Genomic DNA, 27307 nt, shown 5'->3' on the forward strand with positions numbered 1-27307 from the left:
GCTCTGCCCTTCTTGAAAAAGGCACCTGAAAAATCTGTTTTACTGCTCTGATTTCAGTACTCGAGTTCTTTTCAGCAAGGTGGAAATGGCGAGTGCGGCGAGCAAAATGGCCAGGTTCACCACTATATGCAGCGGGCTCGCTGCATCTGTGGCGAACCTCGCCTTTCCGGGAAATGATTTCCCCGGAACATAGAATACGGTTAACAGCCAGCGAGAGGGGGTTAGATGGCGAGGATAGCTTGTTTTGGTGATCCTCGTCGAAAACCAGCCATCCTCACTGGCAGCATTGAATATCGCCCTTAAAGTGTTCTCATGAGAGAATACTTTTTTGGTTTTCTTTTCTATCCAGTGAAAACATAGCTCTGATACTTTACTTGATCTGTAGAGCAGCTTGTGCGTGAAAGGCTACAGTGTTATTCATTGATATAATGAATGAATGCCAGTAGGGCCTTTTTCCCATCTAGTAGATGAAAACACTACATTTAGAATCCATGAGCAATTAGGCTTTGGGAGCAGCCAAAGGGCCTGCAAGAAACAAATTTTGATGCCTCAAGCGCTGCTTCCAAAACACGCGATAGACCATCATCAAGCTGCTTCTTCTCTCCACCTCAATTGTAGCTCGAGAAAAACAGTTTTGACATTGATTACAGTGGTATTCTACTCCTTTCACTTTTTTATCATATAACAATCCGTACAAAAAAGTTAAATGATTTCATGATTATGTGTAGTAATTTTTTAATTTTTTTATTATTTAACTTATTTTCATGGATTGGATGTTCTTTTCATTTTAGAGCTATTTCTCAGTGAGTACGTTTATTCTCGCTACTTGAGATCAGTGTTAATAGATTAACTCTCTTTTACCTGTATTATAATACAGAAAATAAGCAAAAAGAACTTAATCAGTTGCACTCCTAATGTATGCTCTAGAGCAATGATACTTTAATGTCTATATCATGGGTGGCATCAGGGTTGGTGACACCTGCTCCGGCCAAGAGACCCCATGGGTGCTGAAGGCATGGCCGCAAATGGTGGCATGGCTTTGTGTAAAGGAAGAGTGGCCTTGTGGGAGCCCCACTAAGGGAAGTTTGGCTTCATGTAGGTAGTCCACCAAATTCCTCACTCTGGCAATATATGGGCTGCTCCCGGAGACTCCTTATCACTAAGGACTCCTCAGTGACATTAACCATGTGCTCACTGGAACACCTGGCTTCTGTCACTGTGGAGGAGTCCTATTTTCCTGATACCCCGGAGTGGCCCACACCACCTCTTGGTACAAAAAATTGACAAAAGTTACTTGCGCTCACAAAAGAGATTGCTACTGGAAATACCACAAGGATTGGGATACCACACCCAAAAAAAGTATACCACAAGACAACAAGATGTGGATCTCCACAGCGCTACCTCCGGAAGTGTTCTTGATCCCCCTAAATGTATGTGGGTGGAGAGAAGAAATCTCCAATTGTATGGGAAAAATAGAACAACACAAATTTTCTGATTAATATAGGTCTGTAAACTAAATTCCACCAGTTCTGGATCTCAGAGTGACTCACCTAGTCAAGCTAGGAGATGTTCCCATAACGGTTTCTTTATAGACTGTCAACATTTGTATACATAAATAGAAAACCACCTCTTGACTACAGCAATGACCTCCTTTGGTCTACAGCAGTGGTCAACCTTTTGCATTTCAAGGCCCCATATCATAGGCAATACTGGCATCTTCTGAAACATGTTTGTTTAATATTACTTTACCTTAATCACCCTTAAATAGCTTAAGAAATAAAGCATTTTGTCAAACATTAATAATTAACATGAATAAAGTACCCTCTTTCCTGAACACATTGTGCATGTAATTAACTAAGGTAAATACTTATCTTCCATACAGGTATGGAGCACATGTGAACGTGTGTGGTAAATGAACAAATGTCCTGAAAGCTGTAGTTTCAAATCTTTAGCTTTACATCTGTCTCCGTGACTGGCAGAAAGGGGCTTGATGGCATTATTACTGTGATATCATCAGTTTTACATTGACATCCCTAAAATTTGGGTTGCATTTGGTCTCCTAAGAATCTAGAACAGAACACACCCAGTTATCTCATGAAGAGAACAGTAACTCTTTGTAGGGATGTTACAATTTTAAGAAACCCTGTACATGATCTTGCATGCATGAATACACAAAAATGATCTGTTAATAATAATAATAATAATGATATTTATATAGCGCTTTTCTCCCAATAGGACTCAAAGTGCTTCACTATTGTCTTTACAGCTCGAAATACAAAACAAGCTTAACAGTAGATGTCCGTGAAATGCTTGAGTAAATAAGTATGTCTTTAGTCTATTTTTTAAAGGATTCTACAGTGGGCGCTTCTCGCACTGTGCGAGGAAGAGTTCCACAGAGTTGGAGCAGCAAAGTTGAAAGCTCGACCCCCAGATGAATTCAGGGAGATTCTGGGTACTGTTTTTTTTTTTTAATTTCATCTTTATTTGTATAAAAGAAAAAACAGAGAACAGAAACATTTAAAACAACACATTAACAATTAGGTGGGGTGTACAACACCCCATCTGCACAATACAATGACACAAGACAAAGAGGACGTTGCGGTATTTGCCGCATTTCATTCACTTAGTGAATGGTGAAGAGACATGGCACTGACACAAGCTTATGTATTAGAAGGCCTTTTCCCTTTTTGACACACCCGCCCCACCTCTCGCCCACCCCACATCCCGCCTCCCCCTCCCACCCACCGATATTTAGAGTTATATACATTAACTTGATTACATACAATAAGCAATGTTACCCTGGTCATCTGAATTGTCCTATAGTTCGGTTGCAGTAGTTTATAGTTCTTATATATACACTTTAAAGTGCATGTGCGTATAATAAAAATGAATATAACATGACGAAGTGAAAAATGGGTAAGACCGGGGGGTGAGGGGGGGTGAATTAAAGAAGAAAATTTTGAAGGGAGAAATGGAAAGAAGGGAAATCCCCTTGTGGGGAATAAAGATACGTAAGTAAAGGAGGGGGGGATCTACACCCCATATAATGTTCAGTGTTTTAAACTTTATTTACTGCTGATTTTCAGCGTGTTGCATAAGCAGATGCTTTCCATCTGTGCCAAATATTAAAAAATGTGCTTAGTTTATTCCTACCTAAATATATAAATTTTTCCTGTGAAACTGTGTAATTAACTAATGCTATCCATGCAACAAAATCAGGACCAGTTTTAGAATGCCAGGTTCTTGCTATCATCATTTTGGCAGTTGCACATATATTATATATATACAACTTGTCATGTTTGCTCAGACCAACATCTGTGCAGATGGATAATATACAGCTTTTAGGGTTAAGGGTGGAAGCGGGAATACCTGTTTGAATGAGGGTTAGTATTACTTCATCCCAGAATTTCTTTACCGCAGTGCATTCCCAGAGGAGGTGCCAAAATGTTCTGGGTACTGTTAGTAGTCCTTCAGTGGATCGTAGTAATCGAGTAGGACCATAAGGGATCAGTAGCTGCTGCAGGTACCTTGGGCCCTGGTCATGTAGGGCCTTGAAAGTGAGTAAGCCAATCTTGAAAACGATTCACCATTTTACAGGTTGCCAGTGAATGGAGTAGAGAATGGGAGTTATGTGGCTGGAGCAGGGTTGGTTAGTTAATAGTCTGGCGGCTGCATTTTGGACTAGCTGCAAGCGGTACAATTCTTTTGCTGGAAGACCCAGGTAGAGAGCATTGCAGTAGTCTAGTCGTGATGATATAAATGCATGTATGACTTTAGACAGGTCTTCTGAGGGACTTAAATGCTTGATTCTGGCTGTTTCTCAGATGAAAGAATGAGGATTTGATTGTGGCTGACACCTGATGTTTAAGTGTCCAGCCATTATCCAGGACAACACCAAGATTCCGCACATGATCAGAGTTTTTTAGTGCAGTGCCCCCCAGCTTAAGACCTGTCAGTTGGCTATGCTGCCGTCTTGTCCTGTGATTTATCATCAGGACTTCTGTTTTATCTTGGTTTAGTCTCAGCCAACTGGCACTCATCCACTCCTGGAGCTCAGCTAGGCAGCCATTTAAGGTTGTTATTGTGTTATCGGTGCCTGGAGCAAAGGACAGGTACAGTTGGGTATCATCTGCATAGCAGTGGTAGACCGGGCCATGACGTCTGATTATGTCACCAAGTGGAAGCATGTATACTTATGCATCACCTCTAACTTCTCTGCTGGGATACCCAATACCAGGTAACATACCGTACTAATGAGTTTCCTGCACAGGGTGCATACCAACATTATGGTAATTGAGTGATTTTAAAATGACAAGCCTGGAGGGGTAGGGATCTCAGTACTATGTAATCTCTTCTGGGTTGTGGAGTTTTGTCTCCTGCCAGCAGGATGGAGACACAGGATTGTACTGTGGGAAGAAGCCACATTCTGTAGTTCGTCTTATGCAGAATATTGCACATGAAAGCTTTGTCTCTGGGTGCTCCTACTGAAGGGTATTTTTGCGACTGACATGGGTAAGATGCTGCCTACTCCCAGCAGGACTGTGGGTAACCTCTGAACTAGAGGTCTAGTGACTAACCTGGTGACATTTTGACATATAATTTATTGTTATCATAAAATATAGATGTACAGAAGAATTAATTTACACTAGCTTAAGTCACACCAAATAGCACTATTGGCAGGACAGGTGACTTGGCCTTGAGTTTCTTTCTTGCTTCTTATGTGCTTAAATTAAACTGGGAGTAACAGATCTACATTGTCATACTGCTTTCACATTGCCTAGCTGCTTTCACACGGAGGTAATCGGAGATGAGGATCCCCTCATCAGAAAGTTGCGTATTGCTATGTTTAGTTAGCGCCAATGGAGGACACATCCAACCATTCTGTGCATTCTAAATTGTAGTTTGGTGTTAGGGCTCATCATATTGGGTGTGCTCACCACAAGGCGGCTTTCAGTGCATTTGTGTATAGATTCTCATTCATTTCTATTGTATCCTGTAGTAAACGGTCAATGTCCTTGCTCTATTTTTGCAATACATATACATTGATAAACTTATTGAAAATTAAAATTGCAGTATCTGTGGCTCCCGGCATCATGCTCTGTATGGCATATAGACAGTAGGTATGAGAGGATACAGCTATATCTCCTGGATGCATTGCCTGTGCGATCCATGCACTTTGTTACCTATAACCAGGTATTTCACATTGGCTAAGACATTGTTTACAAATATGATTTTATGTACATACAGTATGTACTGACCATTTTATCTTAAATGTACATATGGTTTACGCACAAATACTACAGGGTATTTCTTCCTCTGGCAGACCAATCCTACTGCTCAGTCTGGAAGTCCAGCAACAGGATGAAGGTTCAGTTTGGCCAAATCAGACCTGTTCTGGATGTTCAGAATATAGCCACACATGTACAAACCCATAGCATTCGCCACCTGAGCCATGTTTTTAATCATGCCCAGTAGGAATCCTTTCAATTATAATGTAAATCACTATTAAGCTAATCCTTTCCAATGACTGTGGCTTTTATATCCAATAAAGGTATTATGCTAGTTTATGGGCACTGTTGTGTGTATTTTGTGGAATTAGTGTTGATCCTGTTACGCTGCATTGATGTAGAATAGGCAGTAGCTACAGTCCATGGTTATCGTGGTGTTGCAGGTTTCATAGCATTGCTCTTACAATGTGTTATGTCAGAATATTTCTGCCTTACTTTTTTTTTTAAATACAATATGGGAGCAGTAGAAGTACCTTTAAATTATTTTTATCTCCATTTTTATTGTATTGCTAGAAACCAGTTTTATATCAAGGTTTAATATAAAACCATAATTTGGATGTGTTAGATGATTTGGTAATAAAAATACATTCTTTTGTAGAATATTTCCTAAAGTATAAGTTACTTTATATAAATGAGCTATTAATTCATAAGTACATATGTGAAAGGTCCCACGGTTTGACAAAACTTAAAAGATTTGACATTATTACCTCAGTTATGCTTCTACGTGTAAGTCTTTATGAGCTATTTCTGAGGTACTGAATGTGTTCTTTCAATAAGAATATGAACAGGAATTCTATGTGCACAGGGAAAATAATAATCTTCCTTCTTGTACTAAATATATTTGGTTCTAAGGCTGGGTATACGTCAGACAATAGGTTTGATTCTGTGGATCAGAACAACATATACTACACATCGACTGATGCGCACTCCCATCTGCCAACATTGGGGTCGTCCCGGTGGCCAGCAGCATGCAGCTAATCAACACTATATGTTGTGCTGTCACATTCAAAATGTATGGGGCAACTGGTGTATTTTTACATCGGTCGTCCTATCCATAATACACCTCATTCTGATGTGTACCATGGGCGAATTGGTGTAGAAAAGCAGTCTAGGAAATTTATGGTACCACCCCTAATGGGGCGGAGTCTGTTAAAGGGACTGGGCTCTGTTGAGGGGGTGGGATTACTCCTCATAGGGCATATTACAGAGTTGAACACAACTGCGGCCTTCCTTGCGTCTTTGCTGCAGTTGCGTCTGCACTTTGTGCCTAAGTCTGATGCAAGAGTTTTCTCATCCATGGTTTTACAAACAGAATGTGACATTGGTTAATTGCTATGAATAATTCACAGGCATTAGCCTAATGAATATGGGAGCCTGCAACTTGATTGATTAAACAACAAGTGGAAACTTCAGGTCAGCCCAAGTGATGAAAACCTTATGCAGTTAGGGCAGATGTAAGAAATGCAGGTGCACATTGCCATCACTTGTTTGATTTGACCTTTTATTCAAGAAATCTAAAAATCGATGTAATTTTTCTGTTTAACATCATGTCCTCTGGCATTTTCATTCAGATAATGACCATGGATATTGCACATTGTTTTACTCTGCACATTGTTTCATATTATTTTATAATCTGTATTGTGTTGTGAAATGAATGAGACCATCCAATTGTAAGATCATTTGAGACTGCCGCTTTTTTGCGGCACCGCTTTGGGGCATTTATAGTGCTCTTCTGTCCTATGCTCTCCCACAGCTTTCTACACCTGGCACCACTGCAGACTACAGTGTTCTGTTTGATACATTCCAGCAGTGGCCTGCATTCCTTCAGCCACTGGTGGAATTTCTTATTATTTGAAGCTTGCCCAGCATGCTTTGGGGCACGGTTTACAGAACTATCTGTGTTTGCTTAATTTTGGCTACAGCGGACTGGAGACATGCTAAGCTTTGCTGTGACTTCCAAGTGATTGGATCTGCCAGGGCCCCACTACTCCAGGCCATGCACTGCTATACTGGAGCCACTGCAAGGATACTATGCCCTCCTCCTCCTGAAACTTCACAGTTGACAAGGCTTTTTTGCCACGCCCAGCTCCCTTCATCTGGGGCAGCTGTTCCATGGTGAGTGACTGTCCTTCTCCCTGACAGTTATTCTCCTTAGTGTCAAGTCAGTGCTATAACTAGACATTTTGGTGCTGTGCCAAAAAGGAAATTGGTGCACCCCAATACTAAAATAGGAGAAATATGTAGGGAATAAGTTAAAATTTTGTGGGCCCCAGAGGTGGGTAGAACGTAGGTCCAGGTCAGCGCTGTTGTCAGAGGGGGGAGCGTGTGTCCTTGTAACATTGCTGACCTGAAGGTGGTTTTTCACACTTTCTCGATTTTATCACTTTTCAAGGCTTAGTAAATCTCACCCCTAGTTTTTCCAAACGTTGTATTCCAAGCATTTCTAGATGGTTCATGTATGGTCAGCAGCTTAAACCTAGCAGGTATACCCTTGTTTAATGAATCGTGGAATCATGAGCACTTTATGTACACAAACAGGAACTTTGAGGGATACATTTCACCAGGTTCTCAATAGCCAATACACAAAGGGTTAAGCTTGAGGTAATCCTAACTTTAGATTTGGAAGCCTTCAGTTCCATGAGTGTTTGTTAATATTTTTTTTTGCTATTTCTTATAAGCTCTTAGATATTTTCTAACATATGACCTTTTTACATGTACAAATTATGAGCACTTGCGCATTGCTGCTTCAGTCATTCATTTACTTCATAGTCTAAAAGCCCATACACACTGGGCAACTTTGAGCTGAAAGTCGCTCAAACAGCATGTGTGTATGGCCCGGCGATGAGCGGTGAGCGCTACTGCACGCTCCCGCATCATCGCCAGGAAAGCCGCTCATCTGCTGGTAATACCAGCAGATGAACGGCTTTGAGGACAGCTTTGCATAGCTCTGCGCTATGCAAAGCCGTCCACCCCCTGCTGTCGGCACCGGGCAGGGGGAAAGCGGCTATGTGTGTTTGCACTGAGCGGCTTTCCCCCCCAGCGATGAAAACGATCATCGCTGGGCAAAATCACCCAGTGTGTATGGACCATTATACCCTGTAAACTAGACAACCTCAGGAAAGGATATTTACTATACTGTATAGTTTGCTAAAAATGCTTGCATATATTTTTGTACTTGCGTATTCATGTGTGGCTACAGATTTAGTGCATGTATCAGACTATTAAGATGCTATATTTAAAGTCCTTTATTTAAGAACCGTTCTGTGCTACTAAAATTGAAAAAAAAAATTCATAATTTTGACTCTGTAGCCTTAGAGAAGCAACCGCCTTATAAGTAGGTGCAAGGAGAGGATATGTAATCCAATACGGTCTATGGTCCAAAATGTTGCCAGTCTGCCACTGCTTGGTCAAGTGATCGGTCATATGCTATAAGCGGTAAAGATGTTTTACTTTTCAGAAACTATAATGAAGTAGACTAAAGCAGAGCTTTCTAAAATCGAAGAGCCAGGACAAAAGTGTAGGATCCAGACCAAATAAAAAGGTACTTCCTCATCTTTGCGGCCACAGCTTACACTATGGGACTTACGTAAGCACCATCGTCCGCTCGCTGCGCTTCAGGCTCGGTGGCTAGCTGCACTTTGCTTGTCACAACTTTACTTAAAGGTAATAGATGGTGGCACGGTGAAAATCGGTATCTGGCATAGGAGGTGGCCGCAAAGATGAGGGAGTACCAATAAAAATGACTGAAAACTTGGACAAGGTGTGTATGCTGCACAGAAGGGAAATATATACTGCATTTCTAGAATAAAGTCAGTAACTGGATAATGACAACTGAAATTTTGTTGATATTATCCAGTTACTCACTCTTTTGTAGAAATGCAGAATATATTTCCCTTCTGTGCAGCATACACACCTTGTATGTAATGACAGGCCACCACATCCAGTACTAATTATATTATTGTGCAGGGTTCCCTAGAAAACTGCTGCTCTGAGGGGGTCGACGGGGAAGGAGGACCAAAGCACTGCAGGAGGGTGGTTGGATGTTTGGCAGACTAGAGCCGCGGCTTCCCATTACTGAGGCCGCGGCTTACTGCCAGGTGTACAGAGCTAGGGGCAGAGGAGTCACGGCACTTACATTTAGCAGGGTGCTGTCTCACCAACTGCCCCGGATGATGACAAGAACAGAGCAGGGCTGCAGGACGGTGGATGGAGCCACGCTGACACCCGCGGCTTCCTGCTGCTGATGACGAAGCAGCTGCACGGGGGGTGGGCGCGGGGGTCCAAATCTGAGATATGCTGCGAGGGGGGTCACACTGATATCCACGGCTATGTCATGTGACCCCCTTAGGCAGGAGATGGTCTTGCGTCCTATCTCCTTGACAGCCTGCGGCAGACCACACAGGATCTGCTCGCCAGACATGAAATTCTGGTCGCCCTGGCCACCAGGGTTTGTCAAGCCCCGGACTAAAGCTGTGACATAGCTGGACTTTTGGCATAGATTGTGTGTTATTTTAAGATGAAACAAGTAAAAGTTTGCATATGGTTTCCTTGAGCTTGCCAGCATCCTTGGTCTCAGGCAGGTAGATTAACACGTGAGCTCAGGGCTGTATCTGGCACCTCTCAGCTGCAAAAAACTTCAAATAAACACATTGTCATTGTGCCATTCTTGCATGAAATTAAGGCTGATGCATATTTGCCATACATTTCTATGAATGTCATACATACACTTCCAATGTCCTTTCACTTGGCCCACCCAAAATGCAGTTTCATACCAGGTTTAAACCTTTTGATCCATTGGAATTTAGGAGTCTGCCAAGAAGTATATTAATCTTACTGTTCTGGCTTTTACCATTTTTCTGCAAGGATTTTCTGTGCGTTTCCTACTCTCAAGTAATTCAGAAGAGTTACTTGTTCCAGAAAAGAAACTACCAACACAAATGGAGCAACCTGGGCACTGGTGTGAGTGGTCTCTCTGGTGAGCAGCTGCTATGAAATGGAGTAGTCAATCCCAACAGTATACAAAACACACAAACCAAAGAAATATCTGCACTCAAAGAATACCAAATAATATCTGCAAGAAAGGGATGTCATAAAAGGTGAACAATATAATAAACACAATTTGAGCTCATTAAAAACAGCCAACTGTATAAAGATAAAGTTCTGGTTGGAATTTAACTGGACTGAACTTGGATATAATGAATGCAAAGTTCCTCATAGACTGTCTGTAATGTAACACACAGGATAATTTACCATGGACCTGACTCGCTGGAGGAATTGTTGGAGTCCTGCAGGGTGCTTTATGTCATGAAATCCTCTCTATAATGCGGTGATCCAGATAGGCATTCCATGTAGGCCGAGCTGTCTGGTTATACAATGTCCAAAATAATAACTGGTCTTTGAAAAAACTGCATTTGGCCAGGGAAAAGCGTCAGTCCAGACATTTTAACACAACCCACAGCCAACTTTGGACTCCATTTGGATAATTGGAGTCCATTCTTCTGGATTCTTTTGGACATTGTACCCCAAGACATCTCCATCTACACAGATCCCTTATCCATCTGGGCCACCACATACGGGTATCAGATTTTTTTTCACACCAGCCAAACTTTGTTTTTGGAAAATCATATTACATTAAATAAATTATGTTTAAATGCCAAACCATGGCAATGATAAAGGGCAAGCAGAGTCTTTGTGCTTCTTGTTACATTATTCCATGTCCTTTCGCTGCCCCCCCCCCCCCTATAATTTGTAAGCCTAAGTGAACCCCATACCTAGCTGATATATTAGCTTGAAGAGTGAAGCCATATCTCCCAAATTCGACAAAATAGTGTAATGTAGGTTTGTGTTCTGAGATTGCTAATTGATTGATAGATAACTGGCTTCTGGAGTTAAGTTTACATTTTAGTGGATTAGAAATGTTAATATAATTGACTGTTCATAACTGTTTTTTGACTGTTTGTAACCGTTTTTTTGACCGTTTTTTAACCTTGACAAAGAACGCTAAATGAACCACAGGGTTGTTTGCAAGCCTTTTTATTTTGCCTCTCTCTTGTAATAGTTTCAGTTTTTGCTTTACAAGTTCTAATAACTTCTTATGCAGGTTACAGGATTGTTTTTTATTATTATTATTATTATTATTATTATTATTATTATTCTAACCACTGACCTTCAGAGGAATCCGTTTTTGTTTGGTCTAAGAAGCATTTTACCTCTAACACTTTCCCATCAACAGTCATTTGTTTATCGCCATCATTTCTTCTCTCATGGGCTGACAGTAAAGCTCTCTACAGCGATTGATACTGGCAGTCAAGGCCATAATTAGGTTATTAATTAAGATGTGGGGTGGTTTTTCCTATAACTCTCTTGTCTAAGAATAACATTTCTACTTTCACACTGCACCCCTCTACAGTTTATCAAGAGGTGAAGTAACTCCCAGGCCTTTATGGAACCTCTTCATGTCAGTGATGGATGAGAGTAGCTTCAACCCAAAAGAACATCAAAGCAGAGCGATTGCCTGCTGGAAGTAGAAGACGAGGGTTACAAAGGGAAGGATGGGTCCTCCTACACAGAGTAACCTATCAGCCAATGGTTTCTTGGTTGTTTGTACACATTGAGGCCAGAGGAAGCCTCCTGCTGGGACTTAGAAAACAAGGAGCACAATGGCACTTTTGGGATGTTGGCTTGTGATTTCAATGCTGCTTCTCACACCCTGTCCACACAACATCTAAATCCCATTTACAGAGGTGAAGTTCTCAAAGCCTGAAAATAGAACATATAGGGGAGGGCTTGATGGAGTCAGAGTTCTGGCACAATGAACCTTTTGGCAGCCTTTTCCTCTGAATACCAGAGCCCGTGGCTAATCGTTTTAAGGGTGACCCCATGGGCATTAACACTCATTATGCCTGTGTGGTTTTGTGCTGTGTGTGAGTGATGTTCTCTATTGTGATGCAGTCATGCAGATTCCAATTATCAGACATTATCCTTCCCCACTTGTCAGCCAAGAGGCGACAAGGCACTTTTATACCGCCTAATGAATTTTTATGATCTTCCCCTTTCTTACATTTTTTAAAATAATGTGTCATAAGTGTCTGCTTGTTTTTTTCCCCTCTAGCAAATCTTTATTCCTTGCTGCCAGCAAATGTTTTTCCAGGGTGCATTGTGGTGTTTATTTTTTTATCTCTCTGACATCATTTTAAATGACCTATGAATAGCGATGTTTTATAGACAGTTTGAGATGATAAATTCTGTATTTTACTAGGTGACTTAAATGATTTAAGAAGCACCATGTTTTCAAACCTCAAATATGACCTTGTGTTTTCTTACTGGGATGAGTTGTCTATGCCGGATCATTATATTATATACAGTGTATGTTGGTTTATTTTTAATTTTTTTTGTATTATTTCAAAACGGCTAGGTCTTAGTACTCTGTTTGGTAGCTAGTACTCTGGCTTTAGTAGTACTGGAAACACAGACGGTAAATTGTTAACTAAAAGGACAGTCTGGCCCCTGACCCTGTGGGGGCTTCTGTCTTGAAGTAATAGATGTGTTCATTAGATTTTGATTGGTTTTCTTCATGTGTTGCAACAGTCTGTTACGCAGTAGCAAATATGATTATTTTGCACATCCAACCTCTGCAGCATGGTGCCCTTCTCTCAGCTCCGTATTCTAAGACATTAAAGAATACAGTAAAAGGTTGTTGTGTTGGGTGGTATTATGAACATCTCTATAAACATGTCTGTGCCTGTGACATTGAGTCTAGTTTGCACTTTGTGCTCCGCCTCTGAATTGTACATATGCTAAAGAACATTAGCACCCTGGGATCTGTAAAGAGGCAAGCGGTCACCGCGACGGGGAACACCAAAACCCAAAGCGGTGAGCTGCGGCACCTCTCAGACTGAGAGCAGCGCCTGGTACTACTGAAGCCTGGTCAGCCGTGTACTACACGCAGCTGCCAATGCTAGCAGGAATCCGGACGCAGCCTGTAAATCCAGGACTCAGGGAACCACAACCCACCACCCTAACCCAGAAATCCAACCCCATGGACGACCCATGCTTTCAAAGAGAGGTACCTGAATAACAAGTAATAGACAATTGAAACTATCACAAAGGATTACAAATAGTGGGACACCGCTTAATCATTGGAAACAAACCATTGAGACATTTATTGTTGATTGGCATTGCAGTTTGACAGGTTTAAAACTGACAATATTGTTTTCTATACCTATATTCTACCTTTTTCCAATTTCTTTCTATTTTTCCCATATTTTTCCATCTCTATTTTTATTGTTTAGTGACATTTTTTCACTTTTCTTGATATTTTTTCAAACTAGACCTTGAGGGAATAAACTGATCCGGCAACAAGCTGGTCAGTTTATTGAAAAGGTTACTTTTATATGTATGACCAGAACATGATACTTATGATGTTTGTTCATATATTATATATTTTTATTTGTTAACAATAAAAATCGTACCTATTTAAGAAATAAAGAGATAAACTGCGCAAAAGGAAATACTAATAATTCGGTACTTGTGTAGTTTCACGGCGCCAGCATGGCTCCGTGCGTCTGAGTCCCCTTGCGGGGCTCGCTTCGCTCGCCCACGCTGCGGGCTCGGTGGCTCGCTACGCTCGCCACGCTATTTAAAATCAACTCCATCCCAACATGGATAGTGGAGGTATGATCTATCCATGTTGGCATGGAGTTAAGTTACTTTTTTAGACATATTTCGTGGCGAGCGTACACTCGGAAGTAGCACGGCGCCATGAAACTACACAAGTACCAATAATTCAATAAAATGTATTAAAGATAATAATCACTTATACAGTTGGTATGTGGCCACAACCTATAAAATATTAGAACATAAAACAAAACTGCCTATATAAAATTAAAAGTACATATAATCCAATTATACTATACTATACTATACTATTCATCATTCACTAATAGCTCAGTGTTGATTACCCTGTAGGTTAGTAATACAGGTTGTTGGGTTAGTAGGCTTTTTGTACAGGTTGAGTATCCCGTATCCGAGTATCCGTTATCCGAATTATTCCGAAAACCATACATTCCAGAGAGTGAAAAAAATATTTTTTTTTTCTAAAAACTCACTGGGGACATATGTAACAGCACTACTGAGGACATGATATGTAACTGGCACTATATATGTGCAAGAAAATGATTGCTTGGCATTCAAATTCAATATCTGAGATATACACAAATTTTGTTTCATGTTTTGAAACCTTGTTTTTTGAACAAATAAAGTAGTTATAGCTACTATAGTTATAGATAGTAGATAGCATATTTCAGATTTGACGTATGGTGCTATTAGTAACAAGCCATCAGGTTTGTTGCAGTGGTTGTCTGGCCAGACATAAAAAATATAGAAAAAAATGTACCTTGGAGACTTGTATCAAATTAGAGTGACAGATGCACAGTTTATATTCTCTCTCTGAGGAAGCCACCGATGCTCCCAGTAGGAGGAGAAAAGCGTTAGTGCTCAACCAAAACCATCCACTCTCGTATGGCACGCTGAGATCCTGACATTCCTGCACCTGTGGAGACCTGCCCTTCAATTTTCAAGTAACTGGTGTTCAACTCCGGATATAGTTGCAACCAATAAGGAAATTCAGTTCCAGCAACTGGGAGGCACAAGGGACTCTAATTTGATACAAGTCTCCAAGGTACATTTTTTTCTATATTTTTTATGTCTGGCCAGACAACCACTGCAACAAACCTGATGGCTTGTTACTAATAGCATATTTCAGATTTGTCATATGGTGCTATATACTGTCTACATCTAAAATAATCGCCATTGGTTTGATTGTTTGGACTATTTGGATCTAAATGCATATACAAAAAGCCTACTAACCCAACAACCTGTATTACTAACCAACAGGGTAATCAACACTAAGCTATTTGTGAATGATGAATAGTATAGTATAATTGGATTATATGTACTTTTATATAGGCAGTTTTGTTTTATGTTCTAATATTTTCTAGGTTGTGGTCACATACCAACTGTATAAGTGATTATTATCTTCAATAAATGTTATTGAATTATTAGTATTTCCTTTTTGCGCAGTTTATCTCTTTCTTTGTCTGTTCCAATTAGGGCTAGTTGAGCAGCCCTACTAAACAGCAGCACTATTGGGAATACTTATATTATTTTAGCTGTCTAATTATGTCTGGTTTATTTAGCGCTGGTCTTTCCTTTTTTCTGTCTATTTAAGAAACACTTGACTAGAGACAGGACCAGATGCACTAAGCTTCAAAAGTAATAAAATGGAGAGTGATAAACCACCAGCCAATCAGCTCCTACCTACCAGGTCACAGACAGTGTTTGAAAAATGTCAGACAGGAGCTGATTGGTTAGTTAGCTGTTTATCACACTCCATTTTATCACTTTTGAAGCTTAGTGCATCTGACCCTTAGTGACAGAGCGCAGCACTATACCCATCCAATTATCTTGTAAATTAAAGGGACACAGTCATCCGTTAAGTGCAGCAGCTAGTCCAAACAAAGAGAATCGATTCAGTGCGCAGGTAACCCAAATCCTTTTCTATATGCTAAAGAACATCCAATGAAAGCGTTCCTGCTGTATGTAGCTATGGGGTAGATTTATTATAGCGGCGCCTATCGTGCCGCTATAACAGTTCCTGCTTCGCCTCATTAGCGAGGCGAAGCAGGAGGGGACACCGACAAGATCTATTAAGATCTTGCCGCCGGAGTGGGGGAGCGCTAACTCCCCCTCCGGCGATGTCCCTGCTGGAGACAGCGCATCAGTTAATACTGATGCGCCGTCTCCTTCCCCCCCCGGCCGGCTCACTGCGCATGCGCGGGATCTCGCTAGTCTCGCGAGATCCCAGCACAGCTCAGCCCCAGCAGCAGGGACAGCGCTGTCCCTGCTGTTAGGTATAGGCATCGCCATCTGCAGCTGGCGAAGTCGACAGCTGCAGGCGGCGGAATGGTCAGCGATGCTGACCGTTCATAAATCTGGCAGGAGGCAGGGGCGCAGTGCAAAATATCACGCTCGGCGGGTGTGATAGATCAGGGGAAGCGCTATCCCCTGCTATAACGCACGGGGATAGTGCATATTCCCCTGATCGACGTTTAATAAATCTACCCCTATATATTTAAGTCTACTGTACTTCCCACTTTTGTAGTAGTAACATAGACACCTATCCTTTTTGTTCCATATGGCCCAAGGGTAGTGCTTCCTGGGTTGCGTACTTTCCTCAATCTGAACTTTTTGTTTAATTCTCACTTTTGCTACCTTTTTCTCAACTTTGCATCTTAAGCTGTGTCCACACAGGACCGATATGTACCCATGACTGCTGACATCTTTACAACAGTACACATCAGAACAATGTGATGAAGGATAGAACGATCCCTTGTTCTGTCCTTTTAATCCCTTGCACTGGGCTGCATGAGATCTTCCGGTTGGCCATGCAGTGCGGCTTGCAGGAAAATATCGCTAATAACTGTAGGAGTGCACATATTTTGCTTTACACACTAAACATGAAAGCCGATATGTCGTTCCAATTCAGCTGGAATGACATATCGGGCTGAGATCACTGCAGTGTTTACTCTACCTAGGTATCGTTGAACAGTCACCACCAGGGGCGATTTACCAAAAACACCCACTTAGAGGTGGGATTATCAGTCCCACACTAGTAACAACACAAATATATACAACGAAGTGGCGCTTGGATGATGAAAAACAATCAATTTATTACACAATCTGAATCATCATAAAATAATAAACATAAAAACAATTACAATAAAGTGGACTCAGACCATAAAGTGCAGGGTGATTGCAAACAATGTCCTGTTCCTATTATGCCGCCATTAATATTTGGATGGAAGTAAAGCGAATTTGCATAATATATGCCCACAGAAGGTCGATAGTTACCCTGCCCGCTAGAGGTAAGTAATCCAATCCATTGCAGCAGTTGTCCTCAATACAGTAGTTGCAGTTGTAATCCAAGAGTGGATAGAAGCTAATGGTGTTCAGTTCAGACCAGAGGGCAAAAGTGGCTGATTGATGTAAGTAGCAGTGGAAGTCCAGGTAATGAAAAAAGTGGCTGGCTGGCTGGTTTGGGTAGGTTGCACTCGAAGATGGTGGAGTTATTGGACCAGACCTTTATTTCCACCATCATTGACTGCAACCTACCCGACACATCCATGCCTACCTACAGCACATCCTGGTTGTTTTAAGCCTAATCTCAATTTACTGCAGGTTATTCCGCACTATTTAACGATTAATAAGAGATTTGTTTTTATCGTAATTAATATCCTGATTGATGGTAGTACTTTGATTAAATACCTGTTATTGGTAAGATCACAGCATTATACAGATGTAGCTGTGGAAAAAACTTTAATTTCTACCTCAATTTTTTTGCAGCCTCTCATTTAGAAATATCTGTATTCTTGATTTTCCTAGGGCTAATAATTATTGTGGTACATCCTGTTGTGACTTTAGGATGATACATGTGTGAGCATGGTCTGCAAGGATATACCAATATACTCCATCAGGCAGTTCTACTGTACACTTTTTATAAGTTCATCACAATGTTATGTCTAAGCCTAACACCTCTGTCTCTCTTTGTGCAGCTGAAGCTATCATTCACATTGGACAAAGAAAGTGGGATGCCTCAAGGATGCTACATTTACAAGTACAGAGACAGTAACAAGTAAGTTAATCACTGAGGTGGGTTTAACATAATACTGGTGGGGAAGATTTAACAACAAGTGATATTGTTATAACTCGTTATGAATGATGATGCACCAATCAATTGGCTACTATAATTTTTCTACTACATGACAGGAGCGGATTGGATAGAGAGCAACAGTTATTCTTAACTAGTGAAAACAAGAATATCACTCAAATCTGCCCCTACATTTGCTAATTTGGTATGGAACCTTATTCTAAAATCAGCAAACACTTTTATAATAAACTATTGATTACAAAGAATGGTAATTAGTCACATACAGGTATTTGGTTTATGTATAGAAGTACATTGCACAACATGGATACCTCTACTGTTTGCAAGTACAACTTTGATAAACAAAGAAATACATTTGACCTTTGTAATACCTGTTAACATACAGTTGTTGATTATGTATCACAAAACAATTGTGCTACAAAAAGCAGTAATCTAAAATGTAATTCATATAAAGTACAGGAGCTGTGCTCATAAATCATCAGTAAGATGTGAATCAAACACAACCAATTCAGCTTTTACTGTATAACTGAATAATTTATGTGCAATGTATATGGAACCTGAATAGAAAGTGAAGTGTATGCTAAAATTGTTATGTCAAGTTAGGAAAATGTAGAAAAGTATACACTCAATGTAGGCTCTGTTCTTTTCGCGAAAGGTAGTCACACCTCCATACCTGGGCAAGGTTTTCGGCACCCTATTCAAAACTTCAGCCTGCTGTTCCCAACCACCACCAACATCCCAATGCCAACATTCCAGAACCTCTGGTGAAAGTGTGGAGGTGGTGTCTTAGAAGTTCTTTTTGATTTAGTATGGTTTGCATTAAGTGCAACATGGATGCCTCTGAGTCATACTTAAATTTTGTGATCGTCTGGCTCAACCCAGGTACTGGAGCCCCTAGGCAGCTGCACATTGGTAGATCCAGCCCTGCTCCATGTGTATTCTCCATGTTCACAGTAGCTCCTGACTGTAGTATGTTGGATCCTTTATAGACCAGTTTCTTTAGCTACTGTGATTATCACCAAGGCAAAGATGATGGCTGAGATACTGTGTGTTGTCGTCACAGAGGCTGGCACAAGATTTTAGGTTTCAAGCAACTGATTCATTTTAACTTAAGAACGTCATATGTATACTACAATAGATCATACTGTATATACAGTATTCCTCTGATGGCTTCTGCATTCTAGAATTCACTAAGTAGCCCTTAAAACAGAGGTTATTTTCAGACCTTTCGAAAAAAAAATTGAAATGGAAAAATATAACATTTTAAGTAGAGATGTGCAGGTTCTGATTTATTCTAATTTCAAAGCAGGATCTTATTGGCTATCCCAAATCACATGACAGTTGATAGCCAATAAGATCCTGCTTTGAAATCAGAATAAATCAGAGCCTGCACATCTTTAATTTTAAGTACATTGTTCTTGATGTCATATAAAAATAAATGCTAAATATCTAGTTTATGAATTGTGTATGCATGCATCATTTTCTTACAGCTGGAAATGTCAGCCATTACATGAACAAATGTACAACAATCCCCTACTATATTGTTCTATGTATTGTATTGCAGCTGAGAAGAATAGGCCTTGGCTCACCATGGCTATCCAGAGAAGGCTGGCTGGGGAGGGCTCCATCTGTACTACTTGAGAACCAGGCTGGATAAAAGGACACCTGGGGTTGGGGCTGCAAATTATAAAGGGCCTTTTATGAGAAGTTAAGGAGCTGTAACCAGTGCTTTATGGGTGCTGCCAGATCCATGTGGACATGACCAGCCCCAATTTATCCTTAAATGTGTAAAAATATAAAAATTGAAACAGTTTGAGCAAAATGGTAATCCATTTTTAATAAAGATGATACGTGGCCAGCTGTTTGGCCATCATCAGGCAGTCATGGCGAAGGGCCTCTTATGTGGAGCCTAGAGCTGAAGCTCCATCTGCCCCATTATTAGTCTGGCCCCGGCTGTAAAACTGAATAGTCCAGCAATTCTAGGTACCCGCAACAAGAAGCACGTTAACTCTTACCTGCGGATGGCTGGTACTTAAGGATGGATATGTTACAAAGGTCAAGGGTACCAAAATAACGGTGTATTAGACTTGAGCCATGCCCGAGACTTTTCTGCTACGCTCTGTATGGGTTTTATCTATCATAACTTTTTTTGTCATGTACATTGCTTCTAGTGAACATGTCAATATGTCATATTTGGCCCACCCAATAAAAACCTTGGCCGGCTTTATTGCAGAGAAACGCTAGGCTCTCTGGCTTTCACAACTGAACCATAGTAGTTTGTTCTGTTACTCCTCAGGTTTCAGATCAAGTTGAGAAAAGAATAGCTGGTTTTCCCTGCTCTTATTAATCTCTTGGAAGAGTACTCTTACATAGATGAGGCAGGAGTTCTGTGATTCCTCTGCTTCCTTCCAAATATTCACAATCTCTTAAGGTTTTTACAGCTGTAATAGTTCATGACAAATGTAATGTTTTTGTGGGGAAAATATAGCTGAATAGGATTGTACCTGAGTTTGCTTGTCAGAAAATTACTGGGTTTTGACAGGATTGTGATGTAATGGACAAAGCAATGTAACTGGTCACAGACACTATCTGGCAGTGAAAGGGTTAGAATGTGCTGCAACAATACACGTTTCATAATGTGTTGTGTCTTGTCCTTCTCTTGGGGTGGTATTATTGGGTGCCGGCTATCATTATTGTGCAGTATATTATGGCAATGAAGTCATGCCCATTAATCTTTGTATTAGAGTAGTTACTAGTGGAAGAAGATGCATTTCAGACTTTCCCACAGCCTGAGACCTCCAGGTGGTTTCTATGCCGCACATGCAATGGAAAATGTACTTTCTTATCCAAATTGTCCTTTCTGACATTCATTGGGAGCATTTGACTATTAGAGATAAACCAGGTGTGGTGGGATTTTGTTTTTTTAAAAGCATTCTGACAAACTGTAGACTGTGTATAGTTTGGTTTCCATTTATTAGTAAAGCTGTAAGCTTGTATACAGTTCCATCACATTTCATGTGTCCAGACATGTTGGTAACTAGGCATGGGGGATAGGAATTTACCATTGAGACAATGTGTATTCGTCCGCTCAATACTGTGCAGTCTTGCGTTTTTGTGTTCTCTCGGTGGCATGGTGGTTGATGCAACTAATGTAAACTACTAATATGCAATTAGAATTTGGCACTGCGGGATAACATTGATTATATGATCTTGAATTCACTGTGTTAGGAAACTTCAGAATATCCGAAATATTAATTAGATGCATTTTTCACCTGGCACAATCCGTATTACTGGGAGCATTTTCGCCAATATCAAGTGCTTTGGTAATTGGTTATATCAGCAGGGCTGCAACTGGGTGGGGGCGTAGTCGGGCTTGGTGGTCGCATGTCCGGGGTGCTGGATGTGATCACCATACCTGCATTCAGGGAGTGGGGAGACGGGGGGGGGGGGGGTGGAGACGGGGCGGAGGCAATTTACTGACTTGCCCTGGGTGACGAGTTTCAGCCCTGATATCAGTCCTAGTGTGCACTAGAATGAGTTGTGCGGTGATACATCACGAAGCAGAGCTACAGTAAGTACAGCATTGCCAACCTATCTCCAGTGGTGCCTGTCACGCATCACACATATTACATGTTCATCATAACCACAACTACCAACTTATTTCTGGCCAGCAAACAATCTGACATTGCCAGAAGGGTACTTGTTTCCTAGCACGGCCACAACGATTAGGATCTCGGGCATCGCAGGTAAAAAAATTGCGTCGGTCGCATCGCATGCGTGCAAAAAAATCGCATGCGATGCGACCGACGCGATGCCCGTGATTTCCCATAGGGAACAATGTAAAATGCCTCAATTTACCCAAATAAACATAGGAAACAATGTTAAATGGCCCAGAGACCCCAAAAAACTTGTGGGGCTCGCCAGGCTTCGGGCTCGGTGGCTCGCTGCGCTCGCCACACTTTCTATTCTCAACTCCACGCCGACGTGGATAGTGGGGGTATGAAAAGGTCGGAGGCCATTTAACATTGTTCCCTATGGGAAATCGCGGGCATCGCGTCGGTACCATCGCATGCTTTTTTTGGCCGCATGCGATGGTACCTTTTCAATGTATTTCAATGGCAAATCGCGTCGGTCGCATCGCATACCATTATAAATGACCCGCGATTGTGGCCGTGCTAGGAAACAGTACCGCCAGAAGCATACCCACAGTGTCACCAACCTGGAGTGGTGAGCCGATAGGGAAATCTTTGAGTGCTGCCCAGGGTTTGGGTATAGGTTTCTAGTTTAGCCTGACCGTGGCAGGTTGGGAGATAGGCTGGGGCGGTACACCTGTCCAACTGTATCTGTGTCCTAAGGCAGCTCAGGAAGGGGATTCGTCACTAGATCTACCCTATTTAGGGCGACATGTATTGAGTTGACCACTGAAGGCCGACAGGGCTTAGGTCAACACCTGAAATAGGTCTACAAGGCTAAGGTCGACAGGGTTGGAAGGCTGACACAAGCATAGTGTTGAAAATGGGAAGGTCTATTTGTCTACATGAGATTGTCACTTTTTTGAGCCATGTGCTGATAGGCGGTGTTTCCTACCTTTCCATCCCCTATGGCATGGTGGGAGAATATAATAATGTGCTGGGGATGTGGTACACTTAGACCCTGACTATGTCGACATTCGGGACAAAAAAGTGAAAAACTCATGTTGACATTTTGACTGTCGACCTAAATAGGGTCGACTCAATGACTGATGCCCCTCAGGAAGGACAGAAACCACCTGTGAAGCAGAAGGGCAAAACTCGTTCTATTCGTCCTGTGTGTGCATATAGCAGGACTATGGCAGACTTTTTCTGATGAAGAAACTGGGCAACCAAGTTTTATTACTGCAACCACATCTCTTGAATATGTTTTCCATGGTATATTATGTATGGCACAACTCTCGCCCAGGAGTAATCCCTGCTGAAATGTGAGGTCATCAATTCGCCATGCCATCACCGATCTGTTTTACTGTATATCTACTGTACAAAGCTGCTGAAAAATGTGTACATCCTTTTATAATTGTACAGTATTTATGGGTGTTTATTAAAGCTTGGAGAAAGATAAAATCAAGAAAGCTAAAGTACAGAAGCTGATTCTCACAATTATCTGTCCAAGCTTTCATAAATACCCCCCTTAATGAGAAAATTCGGTACTTGTATTACCTAGCACGGCCACACCGATTTACATTGGGGTGGTCGTGTCGGAAAAATCGCGTCGATCGCATCGCATGCGATTTGGTCGCATGCGATGCGATCGACCCGATTTTTTGATTGGATCAAATGTAAATCGGGTCCCTGGGACCCGATTTTACATTGGATTCAATGTAAAATATTCCTTAGACCCCCAAATTGTACTACGTAAACCCCACCCCACGATAGACGCCAACCCGAAGCGTGGCGAGCGCAGCGGCGGTGCGCGTCCTCCGACTTTTTCATTCCCCTACTATCCACGTCGGCGTGGAGTTGAGAATATATAGTGTGGCGAGCGCAGCGCTCGCCACGCTTCGGGTTGGCGTCTATCGTGGGGTGACGACGGGGCCATATATAATGTTAAATGGGTCATATTGGCCCATTTCACATTTTTCAAATTTTTTTCAATGTGAGATGGACTTAATCAAGTCCATCTCATCTTGTGCCATTATAATGGCACAAGACCGACGCGATGCTCACGATTTCAATGTTAAAAAATATTTTAACATTGAAGCCTATGGCAAAATCGGGGGCATCGCGTCGGTCGCGTCGGGACCAATGTTAATGGTCCCGACCGACGCGATGCCCCCGATTTTGTACCTTTGCCGGCAAAATGGACCTGATTTCAAAGGAAATCGGGTCCATCGTGGGGATCGTGTACCTTAACTTAAAGGTACACGATCCCCACGATTGTGGCCGTGCTAGGAAACAAGTACCGAAAATTCTTATCTCACAACCAATGTGTACAGTATATTTTCTTGGATTAAGCGCAATTTGATCTATTCTCTGAACTGTTAAGAAGATATCCTATTTTCTCCGAAGCTGCGTCGGCTGATAAAAAAGGATGGATATTCGGACTAATGACTAACTGTCATTATCGTGGTATCCGATTGGCGATTATTTTTACCAGGTGAAAACAGAACTGCTATCTGGCAAATACAGATGGGATTGGCGATAATTCTCTACTCTTGTGTGTTGCCACGGCTGCTTATCAGACATTATGCGACATGCGAAGCATAATCCCCAATAAGCATTGGTTATCGGGGGAAAGGATGGTGGCATCAGGGTTAATAGGATAGCCAAGGCCGAACCGATTATCGTCCGTGAATCACTGGCGCTAATAGGATATCACCCTTAAGGGGTGTACACACACTTCGATTTTGGCAGGTTTTCAATTCGATTTTTCTTATACAAGCAAAATCAAATCGAACGTATTTTAAGACCATTTTGATCCACATTCAATTCAATACGCGCTCCTGTTTTCTCTATATCAAAAAGAAAAATAGACTGCGCAGGCAAGGAAGTATCTAATTCGATCCAGTAAATCGAATGCAAATTGAAATTGATATCAAAAGCAAAGGCCAAATCGAAAGGGGGTGGAATTGGGGAAATCGAAAGTAAAGTGATGACTGATGTAAATGTTGAACTATTCTCTGTAAAGCGCTGCGGAATATGTATGTGTTATATAAGAAACGGTACTTGTTTCCTAGCACGGCCACAACGATCTTGATCTGGGGCATCGCAGGTAAAAAAATCGAGTCGGTCGCATCGCATGCGGGCTAAAACATCGCATGCGATGCGACCGACGCGATGCCCCATAGGGAACAATGTAAAATGCCTCAATTTAACCAAATCAACATAGAGAACAATGTTAAATGGGCCAGAGACCCCAAAAAAAAACCCTGACCAGTGAAATGGCCCCCCAAAAATAGTTAACGCCACCCCACGATCAACGTCAACCCGAAGCGTGGCGAGCGCAGGCGGTACGCGTCCTCCGACCTTTTCATACCCCCACTATCCACGTCGGCGTGGAGTTGAGAATAGATAGTGTGGCGAGCCACCGAGCCCGAAGCGTGGCGAGCGCACGCGGATACCTTCACCGGTAAACACGTCCCTTTGCGGGCTTGACAGGTATCCGCGTACCCTCGCGGGGCTCGCCGCGCTTCGGGCTCGCTGCGCTCGCCACACTATCTATTCTCAACTCCACACCGACGTGGATAGTGGGGGTATGAAAAGGTCGGAGGACGCGTACCGCGGCCTCGCTGCACTCGCCACGCTTCGGGTTGACGTTGATCGTGGGGTGGCGTTAACTATTTTTGGGGGGCCATTTCACTGGTCAGGGTTTTTTTGGGGGGTCTCTGGCCCATTTAACATTGTTCCCTATGTTGATTTGGTTAAATTGAGGCATTTTACATTGTTCCCTATGGGAAATCGCGGGCATCGCGTCGGTACCATCTTATGCTTTTTTTGGCCGCATACGACGCGATTTTGACTTTTTCAATGGGAAATCGCGGGCATCGCGTCGGTCGCATCGTAGACCATTAAAAATTACCCGCGATGCCCGCGATTGTGGCCGTGCTAGGAAACAAGTACCTAAGAAACTGTTAATAAGTAATAAATAAATAAATGCCTGTGTACACACCTAGTGTTTGCTTTTACTGTCAGGAAAAATAAATAAAATGTTAACATGTTTTTTAAATATTTTAGTTGGCATTCGATTTGACTTCGATTTGACGTGAGGTTCGATTTCTACTATATAGTCTTGCCTGGCAAGACTATTTTTCTTTTCGATTGCCACTATAGTGAATGCGCATTGGGATCAGCTCTGCATCAAATGCTGCTAAAAGCATTTGATATGCATTAGATTTCGCTTCGATTTCTACTTTATTTTGCTTCTATAGAAAATGAGTGCATATCTCACAGTGTCAACCCTCCATTAGTCTAGTTAAGAACAATATACCATTGTTATGAAATAAGTTTCAATCTTCGTTACCATCCAATCAAAATGGTAGAACAACATAACAGTGCCTGTGCATGCCCGAACAGAGCAACACTTAACCCCTTCACGACATTTGACGTATATATACGTCATGGCCGGGAAGTACTTCCCGACACATGACGTATATATACGCCATGGCTTCAAACTGTCACTGCGTCTAGAGACGCAGTGACAGAGGGACGATGTCTGCTGTCCCTGACAGCAGACATGTCCCTGCATGCCCAGGGGGGGCTGCGATGCCGCCCCCCCGTCGGCGATCGCTGTGATTGGCTGTTCAGTGTAAACAGCCATTCACAGCGTTTTCTGTGTCACCGGCGAATAACGTTCGCCGGTGACACGGGATCGGAGGTGATTGGTGCTGTAAAGTACAGCACCAATCACCGCGGGGTGTAAGGGTGACACTGGTGTCACCCCACCTCACCCCGCCCGCCCCCAAAGGCCGTGATTGGTTCGTCGGACCGACGGACCAATCACAGCCATGGAGGAGGGTTTAAACTAACGGTGACTGCACTGCAGACGCCATTCCGGTCTGGAATAGCGTGCAGTGCGGTCACCGTGCCCAGCTGCCGCCATATACTGACCAGAACCTTGCTCAATACTTACCTGATCACTGCTTGGGATCTTGCTTCATCTTGTGACATCCTGTGCTGTGTTGTGCTGCTGCAGTGTCATCGAGTTAGAGAGAGAGAGAGAGATAGAGAGGCCTAGTGACAGAAAGTGCTATATTTTGTGCTGCTGCAGTGTAATAGAGTTATAGATAGAGAGATAGAGAGAGATAGAGAGATAGTGACAGATTGTGCTATATATTTTTTATATAACTGACTGCTGCCCCCCCTTTTGTGCTGATCAGTATAAAATAACTGATCAGCAACTTTTTGGGGGCGCAGTTTTTTTTTTTAGATATATATACCTGTCAGTGCTGCTGCTGCAGTGTCATAGAGTGATAGATAGTGAGAGAGATAGAGAGAGATAGGGACAGAGAGTGATAGAGAGTGCTAAATTTTGTGTCTGCTGCCCCCGCCTTTTGTGCTGATCACTATATCTGAGGTGATCAGCAACTTTTTGGGGGTGCAGAGGTTTTTTTTTTATATATATACCTGTCAGTTGCTGCCAGTTGCACTGTCAGTTGCACCAAAGGTTGTGCACCTGCTGCCCCTCACTGGTAATCAGTGTCTCATCACTGATCACCTTTTTTTTTTTGTGGGTGCTGTGGGGTCTTTTTTTAATTTTTTTTTTTACACACACTGTGATTTTGTGGGTGTCCTGTGGCCACTGTGCGCTGATCAGTGACGTACAT

The 27307-nt window shown here is 42.1% G+C and overlaps 1 protein-coding gene across 2 annotated transcripts in view; it reads left to right on the top strand.

Annotated features, from left to right (window-relative positions):
- DIS3L2 (DIS3 like 3'-5' exoribonuclease 2) overlaps positions 1 to 27307 on the top strand; it is a 291824-nt gene that overhangs the window by 199536 nt on the left and 64981 nt on the right. For both annotated transcript variants that reach the window (XM_083177472.1, XM_083177474.1), the window contains one exon: positions 17900 to 17979. In XM_083177472.1, coding sequence (XP_083033598.1) covers positions 17900 to 17979 — 80 coding nt within the window. The remainder of the gene's footprint in view (positions 1 to 17899; positions 17980 to 27307) is intronic.

Source organism: Crinia signifera, chromosome 3, assembly GCF_055691185.1.
Source record: "Crinia signifera chromosome 3, ASM5569118v1, whole genome shotgun sequence".
In the NCBI taxonomy this organism is placed as follows: Eukaryota; Metazoa; Chordata; class Amphibia; order Anura; family Myobatrachidae; genus Crinia; species Crinia signifera.